Raw genomic sequence first — 14581 nt, 5'->3', positions numbered from 1 at the left:
GAACACATAGCTTACTAATCAGGAGAGATGGGATTTTTAATTCATATCTTTCTGAGTCCAAAGTCCTTGCAGTTGTGTGCAGCTACTACCCTGCAACCCAAGTGAAAGTTACACTTACGTCGTATCCTCAAAATCAAAAGGCTATAACAGCTGCATGATGCAGAGAGAAGTATTCAGGAACACCTCTAAGCAACTTAGTGGCTACATGAGATAAGACAGTTTCGTTTTGAGGGTTAGCCCATTCTTTACTCTACTACCCAAGTCTGGGCATTAAAAATTACATTAAATAGAGTCAAAATATAAAGAACAATAAACAACCTAAAGACTTCTCTTTTATAACTTTAGTCTAAAATTTTAATAATTTTAGACATATGAAAAAGTTGCAAAAATGGTAAAGTATAACCTTCGGTCATCTTCCCCTGATGTTAGCATCCTGTGTAATCACAGTACCACTATCAAAATAAGAAGCCAGTATCAGCCAATTTAGTTAATGCTATTCTACGATGATGTGTACTTCTCAGCACATGGTATCAGGAGGTACCTGATGTTAATACGTCTTTTTACTGGTGATGTTAATCTTGGTCTCTTGGTTAAAGTGCTGTCTGTCATGTTTCTCCACTACAGAGTTATTATTTTATAATTTGGTTAATACTATTCTGTGATAGCATTAACTAAACTACAGACTTTCTGTGGAGTTCACTCTGTTTTCCCACTACTATACTTGTCTATGTTTCAGGATTCCAGATTGCCTTGAGTTCACATATCTCTCCAATCTCTGACTGTGAATCCAGTCCGTCCTTGTCTTTCATGACCTCACACTTTTGAAGGTCAGTTATTTTGGAGAATGTCCCTCACATTGAATTTGCCCGATGTTTTCTCAATATTTGATTGAGGTTATGCATTATTGGGAAGAATGCCACAGAGATGATGTGTACTTCTCAGTGCATGGTATCAGGAGGTAGCTGATGTTAATATATCTTTTTATTGGTGATGTTAATCTTGGTCTCTTGGTTAAAGTGTTGTCTGTCATGTTTCTCCACTATAGAGTTATTATTTTTTCCTTTGTAATTAAAAAAATACCTTGGAAAGGAGGGGTTACTTTGCAGATTTCCTGTTTCTCCTTAAACTTTTGCACACGAATTTTAGCTCTTGCCTACAATAATTATTATTGTGTATGGTGATTTTCTATTTCACTCATTCCTTTACATTTATTAATTAAAATTCTTCTGTATGGAAGAGCTCACCCAAGTCTTCCCTTTATTTTTTATTGAATTAATTATATCAGGATTGACTCATGGATATTTATTTCATTCTATGGGTTATAATCCAATACTATTGTTATTTTGTGACACTAATTTTTCCTTAATGTCTTGCCTTATGGAAGCCACTGACCCTCTCTAGGCCTTAGCTTCCCCTTTCCTTAAAGGCTTTTCGGCAAGACAAGGCTATAATGAGTAATGTTCATGGCACAAGATAGATGCTCAACTAAATAGTAGCTAGAATTACTTCTGCAGGTTGGCTATTTATCATTTAGAATTGAATTTTGCACAAAATAACCTGTTTGCAGTGGTGACTAGAGGACTAATACAGTCCAGAGTTTATTTGGTCCACAGGGACTTTGATCTATAACCCTAAACTCAAACACTCACTCTACCACTTACTAACTGTGAAACCTGGGACAAGTAACAACTTCTTTGAGCTTCTTTCCCTCTTATACAAATGTGATATCTTCATAGGCTATAAAAAGTTATGGCTATGAATGTCTTTGCTTCATGGTCCCCAGACCAAAGCTGGCTTGGCTGCATCAAAATTAGATTAGGAATAGGCTAAGTGCATGTTGCTGGCCCTAACCCCATGGATTCTGATTTAGATCTAGAATAGGGTCCACACTGTGCATTTTTAGCAAACACCTAAGGTGATTTTCTTGCAGGCCAGGTCTGGGAACCAGTGTGACTCAGTAAACACCATGAATGCCCTTCTCTGACGTCATGTCAGCCCTACATCCCCACCACCATCCTGCCACCTTTGTCTCACTCAGGTAAATGCCTGGACCGTCCAAAGGTTACTGCAAGTACTACAGGAAACCAAAATTCTTCTGAGCTATAATACTTCATTGCATCCCTTCATATAAACGTGGGTCCCTAGGACTCCAAGAGCAAAATAAGATTCTCTATGTATCAGACACAAATCTAATCTATTCCTCAAATATCCTCTTCTTTACAGAAATATACTCTGTGACCTCTTCTCATGGTATTGGGTCAGTAAATACTAAACTAAGAGCCAGGTGAGGTGTAGGGATGGAAAGAGGAGACAGAAAGAAGATCAGGGACATTGAGGAGGAGGAGAGCAAATTAAAGAAGGCAGAGGGGTCCTATCCCCACTTCCAGGTCACCCCCAGGTGACCTCTTTACACATAGTCCTGCTAGTAAGAAGCAGAGACCCAAGTGTGTACTGAGCCTCCGAGCCCATGGCTGGGACCTCTGAGCCCATGCCTGAGACCCACCCCAGGAGCTGGGGGTGGAGATCCCCAGGGGCCATTTGGATATGAAGGACACATATCACGTGGCTCTGGCCTATGCTACACTGAACACACCTAGGCTGCTACACCAGCTCAAAAAGTGAGACTCTCCTGCTCACTCTTCCCCACCAACAGATACTAAAAAGGGTAGGTGTCTCCAGGAGCAAGAATAAAACAGGGGCTTTCAAGTTTAGTTGTGCCCAAGGATCTGCTTCTGAAGTGACTTAAACCCTTCACCTGTCAAAACTTTGTTCAAAAAAATTTAGGTGAAAATCACGTAACAAAATTAACCACTTTAAAATGTACATTTCAGTGGCAACCACCATCCATATGAAATTTCAAACATGCTCATCCCTCGAAAAGGAAACCCTATACCCATTAAGCAGTCATTTCTCAATTACTCTCTCTCCCAATAACTTTCTTTTTTTTTTTTGGAGACAGGATCTTGCTCTGTAACCCAGGCTGGAGTGTAATGGCTCCATCACAGATCACTGCAGCCTTGACTTCCCAGGCTCAAGCTATTCTGCCCCATCTCAGCCTCCCAAGTAGCTATGATGACAGGCACATGCCACCATGCCCAGCTGATTTTTGTATTTTTTGTAGAGGTGGACTTTTGCCATGTTGCCGGGGCTGGTCTTGAACTCCTGGGTTCAAGTGATCTGTTCATCTAGGCCTCCCAAAGTGCTGGGATTACAGATGTGAGCCACTGATCCCAGCCTCAATAGCTTTTTATAGTGAGTGGGGTTGGGGCGGGGGGGTGATTTTCTCCATAGTGAAATTTTATGTAGCCATTGTTTGAGAGACTTTGGGAAACCCTGGGTTCAAAGGGCAGAGGGACATTCTCTCCTCTAAGCAGATGGGAGCAGCCTTCTGGAAAGGCCTAGGGTAACTTTTCCCTTCTCCTGCTTCACCCAGTCCAGTAAGTACAGCGCCAGCCTCTTCCACTCACACAGGGTTTCATGTGCCCAATAATCTCTGAGAACAAGGGCATCGGTAGGGCTTTGAGAGGAACCCCCACAGGGCACCACAGTCTGGGTCACTCCCTGAAAATGGCTCCAGACAGAAATCAGCTCTTACCCTTTGCTTCTCTGGGTCCACATAGCGAATGCCAAAGTAGTCCTTCTCCAGCAGGCTGTAGTAGTTGCAGATGTGGTCAATGAGAAACTGCCCTTTGGTTTCCCTCTGCAAAGGAAGCACATTTAAGTCTCAGCCAGAGCTCACCTTATGCATTTATGTCCACAGGGAGCCTTGTTCACCACCGTGGGTCCAGGCTCAGAAAAATAAATGTGTTCACTCCAGTCCCTGAAGAAGGGGCTTCCAAACTCTTTTAACCACAAATCCTCAATGAGAAATACATTTTACATTGTGAGCCATTACACACACACACACACACACGCACACACATATACACACACACGGAACCAAAAGGACCCCAAAAAGAGAAGCCAAAATAATCCATATGCCATTTAATTTGTCTAATGCTATTTATGACTCAGAGTACTAATTTTACAACTCAGTAACTTGTGGAGGTCCACAGTTTGGAAACTCTCATGTAACACATACAATGGCCTAACTGCTTGTTCTAATTCCTCGGTACATATTCGTTCACTCAGTTCTCACAATGATCCTACCAGGAAGGTTCTCATTTTATATTGGAGGAAACTGAGCCACAAAGGGGTTCAGTGACTTGCCCAAAGTCACACAGCTTGAATGGAGCAGGACAGTATTTGAGCCAGGCTAAGTGGCTACAGTATGTGGGCTCCTTCCGAGCCACTTTGACTCCCTGGAGCATTCGTGAGTCCACTATGGCTCTTCCAGGAGGTAGGGTCTGGTGAGTGTGGCAATGCTGTAAGTGGTAACTAAATTCCCTGGCTCTCAGTGGGAATGGTGGGGAACCTGCTTCCTTGGGCCTCAAAGCTACTGCGTCCCTTTCATAAACCAACACACAAAGGCAGTGTGGAAGATTCAGGGGAGCCCAGGACTAAGATCCAACGACAGGCCTGTGTGACCTTGGGTAAACCCCCGCTGTTTCTACTTTGGTAAAATAAGATAGTTGGACTGGATGATTTCTAAGTTGGTTAGGTTATTTTTCCTTCTGAAATTCTATGAGTGAAAGATGTATCAGCCAAATCTGATTAACATAAATACCACTACAACAAAAACCTCTTCATAGCAAAGACTCTTCTAAGCCCTCATCAGGATATCTGATAAGATTAATTTCTGCTTCAATCAAAGTCGCTGACAGACCCATGAAATGTTTTAGAGATGTGACCTATTAAAATACATGAAGAAATTAGAGGCATTAAGTGAGCCACTTTTTCAATCCACTAAAAATAATTTTGAAAGATCAGTTTGGTCTGTGTTACATAATGATCTCTTCATTAAAGACCACTATCATCAACTCAGGAAGTTGGATGGGAAAGTCACACCTTCCAGCAAAATCTCAAGACCCTTGAGATAATAAAATGCTGCTGTAGACAGTGCAGTGATTAGACAATGCAAGCGTGGCTGAAACAGGGGTCAATGCCTTCCAAAAAGCCTGGGATGCATTGCACTGAGTGAAGGACTGGCGTTTATAAGCACATAGTGTGATATGAAACCTCCATTTTGCTGAAATCACTTTCGAGTTTGATTTTGAATGAGCTTCAAGTTTTTAACTTCCTTCCTAAGAAACCATCTGATATAGCTCAAAAGAGACAAAATATAAAAATGGAATTTGTTTTTAAATGTCTGTAATTGTTTTTAATCCAGGAGGCTCAAATGGCAAAGTTATACCTAATAGCTGAACTCAATGCCCAGAAAATAATCATTGGCTTTAGTTCCTTTTACACACATACTCTGTAATCCATTCATCTTTAAAAGGTTGCAGCATTATTCCCTCACCAAACATGACATAGGAGCTCATCATTTTATGATTGAATGGCAAAGCCCTCTTCATTAGGATTTACTATAGGGAAGTATTCCCTACCATATTCTAGATATGTGGGTCAAGGCAGTGCATTGTAATAATATGGGATTGAGCAGGCCTTGATTGTTCATGACAGATACTGCTGTCATTTTGCCCTAAAGAAGATGTACTCAACAGCACAACAAAGATTTTTTTTTAAATGATTAAACACAGCAACCAATATACACCCTCTAGCAAGATCTCCATTGACTACTCAAGACCCTTGAGAGAAGAAAATGCTGCTGTAGACTACACAGTGATTAGAGTATGCAAGCGTAGCTGAAACAGGGGTCAATGCCTTCCAAAAAGCAGGTCAGGCCAATTCCCATGGTTCCAGATCACCGGGTGGATTCTAGGTCTTTGCTACTGAAGGTATAGCCTACAAACTAACACTATAACAGAGCAGCAGCCTTAGTCTCACCTGGGAGGAAGCCTGTTGGAGACAGAATCTCAGGCACTGCTTCAGCCCTGCTGCACCTGGTCTGCATTTTAGCAAGATCCCCAGGTCATTCGCATGCACATTGAAATTTGAGAAGCATTGGTCCAGGAGGATTGCCACAATATAGGAAAAACACAAAATTTTACGTGTCTCTAGAGACCATCACAAAGCAAAAAAAAAAAAAAAAGCCCCTTTTCCCTTGAGAATTGTCTCTTCTTTAACTCAGAAAAATCAGTCCTTTCCTGCCTTGGGTACACAAGCTGCCTCTGCCATTGTCAGGGGATGTTGATAGCCCTTTGCAGTTCTGCCCCTTCCTCTGCACGTTGCCCAGACAGCCTCACCACCCTGAGACCCTCCATGTCTCACTGCTTGGTGCCGAGGAAGCCAGCTTCTAGACCCACATCCTCCTGCCTGGAAACTCGGACAAAGTTTGTAAGCCATTTAAGTTCCTACTGTTGTCATTTTTGTGCCCTAAGCTCAGTTCTTGCACTAAACAAAAGCTTGAATAGGCCCAGTACCAAAGGTTGGAAGAGTTCGTTCAGGAATCAGGTGCATGAGTCCAGCTACTGCCCACATACACCTCACTTCAGAAGACAGGCTGCGGAGTAAACAGTGGTTATGACCCAAACCTTCCACACGCTTCCTCCTGAGCCTCCGAAGATAGAGGTTCCTTCCTTGCGGCCTAAACCAGTGCCTGGCATGCTGGATGTTACCAGATGAGTAAGAAGTCTTTGCTTTTTTCTCATAGAAAACATGAGGTCTGGTAACAAAAGGAAGCACTTTCCACAAGCCCTTTGGACTACACAGCACTAAGAGAGAGCCCCAGGTGAGACAATAGCGTCCTGGTATTGGCAATTCCGCAAATGTAGTGGAATTGGCCAACTTTCATGCATCTTTCTCAAGGTCTGTGTGCAGAAGTGGTTATCAAAGATTTCAAGTAAAAGGATTTCGTTTTAATGTCAGACTTATGTTGATTCTCCCACAGGGTAGCAGCTACACTTGCAGTACTGATTGAGTAGAGAAAAAAATCAAGCAGCTAATTTAAATTCTTCAGAGCTCTTACCTAAATTATGTTTTATTAATCACAACAGCATTTAATACATGTGAAAAGTAGTAAGATATAAATGCATGAGCAGGGCCTAATACGAGGGTCAGTAGGATTTGATAATCTGTGCTTAAAACCCTTATGTGCATAAGTATAGACTTTTGATGCTGTCTCTAAATGAGGCTGTATGGTCTCAGAAATGCACTGACAGGGTTGAAAGAATTTATTCAACTACACAACTTAACTTGTGTCTCAATACTGGTCCTTATTATCTATAGTACACTGTAAATTGATTCTTTTTATAAATACTGTACCAAAATAATGTGAAGACAATTGCAATATTTTTAATGTGTTAAAATCTATAAGCCAATGCTAGCCACGATGTGACCCATGGACCATGCCAGAACATGAACAGTGCCTGACTGGTCCTCCACGACAGCAGTCACCATCCTTTTTGGAACCAGGGACCAGTTTCATGCAAGACAATTTTTCCAAAGACAGGGTGGCGGGATGGTTTCAGGATGATTCAGGCACATAACATTTATTGTGCACTTTATTTCTATTATTATTACACTGTAATATATAAGGAAATAATTATACAATTCACCACAATGTAGACTCAGTGGGAGCCCTGAGCTTGTTTTCCTGCAACTAACTGGGGGTGATGGGAGACAGTGACAGATCATCAGGCATTAGATTCTCATAAGGAGAGTGCAACCTAGATCCCTCACCTGCACAGTTCACAAGAGGTTTGCACTCCCAGGAGAATCTAATGCTGCCGCTGATCTGACAGGAGGTGGAGCTCAGGTGGTACTGTGAGTGATGGGGAGCAGCTGTAAATATAGATGAAGCTTCTTGCTTACCCGCAGCTCACCTGCTGCTGTGCAGCTCAGTTCCGCGGCCCAGGGGTTGGGGTCCACTACTCCAAAAAACAAGTGCAGAAAATAAGAGCAATTTAATTCTATTGTGTGTACGTGTGTGTGTGTGTGTGTGTGTGTGTGTGCATTTAACACATATTGGTCCAAAGCAGACTGGAAGAATAAAAATCTAGTACTGGTGTCTCCCCACAGAGAGTTTCAGACTCTCTGATCTAAACTGTGCCACCAGGCTTGGGGATTCTGTTTGGGATTTCTTCAGTCCACAAGCCCCAAAGTGTAAAGGGGGTTGTGTCCTCTCTCTCACCTTCTCTGCCCATTTTTCAGACAATCCTTAGTGTGCGTGTGGATCACTGAACCCCCTGCAATAACCCCATCTTCGCTCAGGGTGGAAAGTGCTAGTCTCCTAGGTATGGCAGAATACTTGGCATAATTCTGGGCATCTCAAAAGGCAAATTCTCTCATCGGGCTAAAGACTCATTGATGTGGCAAACTAGGATCCATTTCAAAAGAATCTGTGTAAAACAATCACATGTCTGATTAGGGATGGCTGGGTAAGAGTGGGTTAACCCTTTTGTGAGAGTGAGAAAAGTTATTTAGTTACTCTGAATCTCTACCTCCTGGTCTGTAAACTCTAAATAATGCAGTCTCGAATGGGTAACCTGAGTATTAGAGACAATGTTTGTAAATATCTTATCAGACACATAGTAGCTTCTCAATAAATGACAGCTATATACTGTCGTTGTTTGTGATGATTTTTTTTCTTCCGATGCCCACAGTACCTTCTCTTCAAAGGCTGCTGAGTGGACCGGAGTCGGTAGTAAGTCCCACCAAACACAGATGTCAGGAGAGCTTATCATTCTCTCACAGAATGGGTTGGATTTACCCCCTTACACCTTATGGAACCTAATTTTTACAATCACAAACTAGCCTACTTGTCGGAAAAGTCCACCTCTCCTCCCCACCCCAAAGTATGTACTAGGAAAACAGAAGATGCCACTGTGTTCCAAACTTGTTTTCACCACTTATCAGCTAAGTGGCCTTAAGAAAGTCACCAAATCTCTCTGAGACTGTTTCTCCTTCTACAGTGGGAGAATAATGATGGTAACTTCCAGATGTATCCCCAATGAGATATTTTAAGGCTCATTCATGTATCTGTTAAACACCTATTATGCGCTAGGCATTGAGATAGGGATTATAAATAATGAGTGAAACCCAGAAATTTATAATCTCACAGATCTTAAAATCCTGCCCTTTGTAAAATGTGATTGAATTTTGTAAACCGCAAAGTATTATACCAATGTTAGATGTCATTATTAATAATATTAAGAATAATCTTAATCTTAAATCTTTGTCTCAATTTTACAGATCCTTTTAGATATAAGGAAGTTAAGTGGAATAGTATTTGCCTCCCAGAACTGTCCTCTGTAGATTAAAAAAAAAAGTGAACAAAAGACAAAGAACTCAATTCTTTTTTTTATTAATTTAAGTTTCATTTTATGTTCATGGGTACATGTGCAGGTTCATTATACAGGTAAACTTGTGTCATGGGGGTTTGTTGTACAGATTATCTCATCACCCAGGTATTAAGCCTAGTACCCATTAGTAATTTTTTTCTGATCCTCTCCTGCCTCCCACTCTCCACCCCCAACAAGTTTCCATGTCTGTTGTTCCCCTCTTTGTGTCTGTGTGTTCTCATCACTTAGCTCCCACTTATAAGTGAGAACAGGTGGTATTTGGTTTTCTGTTCCTGCTTTAGTTTGCTAAGGATAACTTTCCTTGATTATCTGCAGCCAACTGCTGATGATGCATTTACTTCAACTCCCAAGTTCAGCAGCAAAATTAAAACGACAATAAATTTGTGCTTAAAGAAAAAGAGCAAAGAAATCAATTGCCCAAGTCAGCAATAGCTTTTCTTCAATAATTAAAAAAAAAGAGTCTGGCAGATTTCAGTCCCCAATTCCTAAAACTCCAAGCGAGGTTTTGTTCGGCTTTTTAGACGTTGGTTAAGTGGGAAAAACAGTACCAACCCCAAAGTACTGAATATATCGCTAAACTAGTTTCGAGTTTGAATAACTACCTTCAGGGATGAAGGTATGAACATAGTAATAAGAACTATTATTCATTTAACATTTACTGTATATCAAGAACTTTGCTACATATTTTTCATTTGATCTCTTGACAACCCATTGGGGTAGTTAATATTCTCCTCATGTTACAGACGAGGAAAAAATGAACTCAGAAATTCTATGTTTGTTTACAGGGATGTCAAACCGAATCTGACGCCTATGCTGAATCTGTTCTAGGAACTCAGTTGGCCTATGTGCCCCCATTCTCTATGTGGAGATACAGGAAAACAATATGAGGACTTGGGAGCAATGTCAACTTCTCCAATTACTAGAATTTGGACACTGGCAGGAAGGAGCACTGGGTTACCCACAACACCAGGCTGGGAAAAGGCAGTTTTATAAAATACAAAGCACATTATAATAGACTTCATTGGTTAACTGCTTAGCAACCATACATCCCTTTAGCCTTCTTAAAGGAACCCAGATTTTCCTCAGGTATGCATATGCATGTACACACATGCACGCACACACATGGTACAGGCATAAGCCTCAAGGAACTATGACCCAACCGCATCTGAGGGCTCTAGCTTGGTTGGTATGAGGGTAACCCCATCTCTCTTGTCTGATTGGTTCAGGAGAGGACACATGACCCAGCTTAGGCCAATGAGACATGACACATACCTTAACAGGGTTTCTGGGATAATTCTTATTTACTCTTCTGAAAGAGCTTCAAGAAGAAACTTGCCCTTCCCTCTGGACCACACACAGAGGGGCAGTGGGATTGAGGATGAAGCCCAAATAGTGACAGAGAAATGGAGTCTGTGTCTGCAGACTGTAAATCTGTTAATGTGAATTTCCTTGGGGATGCCCGTGAAATTCCTTGTTATTTCAGCAAGTACAGATTGGCTTTTCTGTTTGTTGCACCCAACATTTTCACTCGGGAGAGAAGGTAAATCAATGTCTCAGGCCAAGAAGAGCTAAGAGAGAACAATAGTGCTGGTGTGAAACACAGTTGCAGAGATGGCTGACTGATGAGCCCGGGGGCAGAGTCCATTGATTCTGCTCTATGTTCTGCTGTGTTCTATTCAGTCAGCATAGTGTTAACTGAGCTGATCATGGCTGACTGATGAGCCCAGGAGCAGAGTCCATTGACCGCTGTGTTCTATCAGTCAACATAGTGTTTTGGTGTTTTAGAATGGGGAGACTGCACATAAAATCTGGATGCTGGCTGCCACTGAAAAGCTGGAGGGTTCGGAAGCTGGACCCTAAAGGTCTGGTTGGCTTCTCCTTTCCCTGGAAAATGAACTCTGCAGTCCACCACATTTTCGCCTTCCCTGTTGTCTTCTTCCATTTCCCTCAATTCCTTGATTGCTGGAGGTATTTGAGTTTACAATCCCTAAGCTGAGGCAATAACGGAGGTCTCAGAAAGTGATCCTTGAAAGAGCTTTCCTTGGAGGTACATCCTCAGAGCCAGGAAACATCCTCAGTGGACACAGCTTTGGGCTGCCCTCTAAAGTTGCCCAAGAATTGGGGTCCTAGGACACAATGGAGGAAGAAAGACCTAACACAGAACAGAGCCATGGGAGAGGCTCGCTGGAATGAGGGAAGCAGGCAAGGGCTGGAGGAGTTGGAAGCACAGCCCCAGGATGGTGGGAATAGTTTGCTCTGGGATTGGCACTGTTCCTCCAGGACCCCTCTATGACAAACAGAAGTGGGAGCTGTGAGGCCTCATTTCCTAGTTATGAGGGTGGTGAGGTTCTTGTTCAAAGGGCTCTGTTGCTTGGCACTTTATGCCTGCAGAAGTTGCTTTTGAGAAGGGACAGCCTTCACAAATGTACATCTGGGAAAAAAACAGAATTGTCTCTGGTGATTCCTCTACCTGGAAGGAAAAACACAATCATTTGAATGCCAAGAAACTCCATGAGGAGCTTCTAACCAATTACAAGGCCCTTAACAGCAACTAAATGCTCAGTTTGCTGCTAGGATTATGTCTTCTAGGGACAGATGGCTACATTTCTCTGGTGAATCAAGGGCCTTGATTCATTTACTTTCATAGGCAGATGAATAAAGAACAGTAATGAGAAACTGGTGAACTAAATAGTCTGCTTTTATTGTCAAGGACAAGCATTTATTAATATAAGAAAGATTGTAGCTTGATTGAACAACATAAAAATGCTCTGTTAATATTCTGCTATAAAAAACTCAAGCCTATTTGTGTAAATTCACACATTTTGTTATGTTAGGGACCACAGCTTTAACAAAAACTGCATCTCTTTAATAAGAAAACCTTTATTAAACAGCAAGTTATATATTGCTTTGTTAACAGTAACTGGTACTGTTGCAAACTGTAACTGGTATTCTTCCTATTGCAAACAGTAACTAGTATTAGATATTGAGCTGTGACATAGATTTTGAAAATTACATCATCCCAAGAATCTGAGAGTAATATTAAAGCTATTTAAGAAGGAGATAAATGTAAAGAAAAACAAGAATAGAGGAACCACTCATGGTTGAATCTGTGGTTCCCACACAGAAATTAAAAGTTTCTTTGATTTGTGTTGTCCAAATATTTTCAAATGTATGGAAGATAAATCCAAGATTTTGGAAAAATGAAATGTGTAATTCTGAATACACATCTGTTTTAGAGTAATAATCAGTAGCTACAGCTAAGATAATTGAAAATATAGGCAAATTTTACTAAAGGCATTTTTGTGCCCAGTAAGTATTCAGAAGTTGGTGGAGGATTATGACTATAGTAGTGACCTAAAAAACAGAAAATAACAACAAAAACAATACCAGGGCCAGCTACCCATGAGGGGAAAATAAAATCAATAGTTGCCTGAAAGTGAGAACTGGATGCAAAAATAAAGGCAAAGACATGAGCAGCCACCTTACCCAGCCAGGCCCAGTGGTAGAGAATGAAAACCTAACTGCTTATCCAATGCCCATGGTAGCCCCTACATGCTATGAGAAGACAGAAATACAGTCAACCTCACAGCAAGAGGCTTAATAGCATCAAAGCTAGGGAAGGTAAAAGGGTCCTAAGGAAGAAAGACAAAGAAATAGTGCATCCAGGAGAAGATGAAGCGGCCAGAATAGATTGGTCCCTCTATCATCTGAATCCTCAACAGTGTCTTCTGAAGGAGTGTCATAGTTGAATAATCAGTCAAGGTACCTCGTTAGTAACGAGTAACGTTAGTAACGTTAGTAACGTTTGCCTCTTTTTTATTTTCTTCTGGGTGTTTTCTGCCTCCATTACCCCTACTGTGTTCTGTGGCTTTCATTCTAAAAGATGCCTGGTGTATCTGTTCCTAGTCATTTGGTCATTTCTGTTCTGACTGGCACATAGGTCCATCCCAATGCTTAGGGAATCAGATTTGATTTGTCAGCTCTTCTTAGCAGTTTTTGCCACAGCCTAGTGTTCAAAAGGTTCTTCCTTCGCCATCTTTTTCTTCTTCTTCTTGTTTAAGGATTTTGTGCCACGTCCAGTTCTTGAAAGCACTCACATCAGAATAATCTGGAATATTTACAGGTTGAATCTTTTCTAAGATTTTAACAAAGTGATTTTTTTTTTTCTTCATGCTAAGGCTAAGGCTCAAAGAAGCAAATTAACTTACCCAAAGTCAACAGAGCTAGAAACTGGCAGAGTAAATATTTAAACCTGGGTCTGCTATATTTGGTTATTATAACCACATTTTAAAACTGTTAAAAAGAAATAAATAACTTCCTCAACTTGATAAAGAACATCTATTTAAACCCTACAGCTAACATCATATTTAATAGTGAGAAACTAGATGTGTTTCCCTTAAAATAGGGAACAAGGCAAAGATGTCCTCTCTTACCACTTCTTTTCAACACTATACTGGAAGTCCTAGCTAATGCAATAACACAAGAGAAGAAAGAAAAAGGAAGGGAAGGGAAGGGAAGAGAAAGGAAAGGAAGGGAGGGAAGGGAAGACAGGAGAGAAGAAGAGAGAAAAGAAAAGAAAAAGGTATACAGATTGGGAAGGAAGAAATAAAAATTTATTTGTCTGCAGATGACATCAGATGTTCTCATTGTCTATGTAAAAAATATCAAAGAATCTACCAAAAAAAACCCACTCCTGGAATTAATAAACTAATAAGTGCAATGTTGCAGGACATAAAGCTAACATACAAAAGTAAATTGTTTTCCTATAGACCAGAAATGAACAATTGAAAGTTGAAATTAAAAACAAAAGACCATTTATATTAGCACCCCCAAAAATGAAATACTTAGGGGATAACTCTAACGAAATATGTACAAAATCTATATCAGGAAAACTACCAAAATTTGGATGAAAGAAATAAAAGATCTAAATAAATGGATATTCTAGTACCCATGAACAGAATAGAAAAACTCAATATTGTGGAAATGTCAGTTCTTTTCAACTTATTCTATAGATTCAATGCAAGCTCAATCAAAATCCCAGTGGGATACTGACAGATTCTAATGTTTTGTGAAAAGGCAAAAGATTTAGAGTGGCCAACACAGTATTGATGACAAACAATATCAGAGGACTGATGCTACCCAGCTTCAAGACTCACTATAAAGTTACAGTGATGAAGACAATGTGGTATTAGCAAAAGAATAGGCAAATAGAACAATGAAACACAATAGGGAACTCAGAAATAGACTCACACAAATATAGTCAACTGATTTCTGACAGA

General features: G+C 40.8%; 1 protein-coding gene across 3 annotated transcripts in view; it reads right to left on the bottom strand.

Moving 5' to 3' along the window:
- Positions 1 to 14581, bottom strand: part of LOC105498745 (FERM domain containing 3) — a 294366-nt gene that overhangs the window by 132749 nt on the left and 147036 nt on the right. For all 3 annotated transcript variants that reach the window (XM_011771041.2, XM_011771039.2, XM_071077625.1), the window contains exon 2: positions 3596 to 3700. In XM_011771041.2, the coding sequence (XP_011769343.2) occupies positions 3596 to 3700 (105 nt within the window). The remainder of the gene's footprint in view (positions 1 to 3595; positions 3701 to 14581) is intronic.

This window comes from Macaca nemestrina, chromosome 14 (genome assembly GCF_043159975.1).
Source record: "Macaca nemestrina isolate mMacNem1 chromosome 14, mMacNem.hap1, whole genome shotgun sequence".
NCBI lineage: Eukaryota > Metazoa > Chordata > Mammalia > Primates > Cercopithecidae > Macaca > Macaca nemestrina.
The sequence above is the reverse complement of the archived record's forward strand: the minus strand, read 5'-3'. Positions and strand labels throughout refer to the sequence as shown.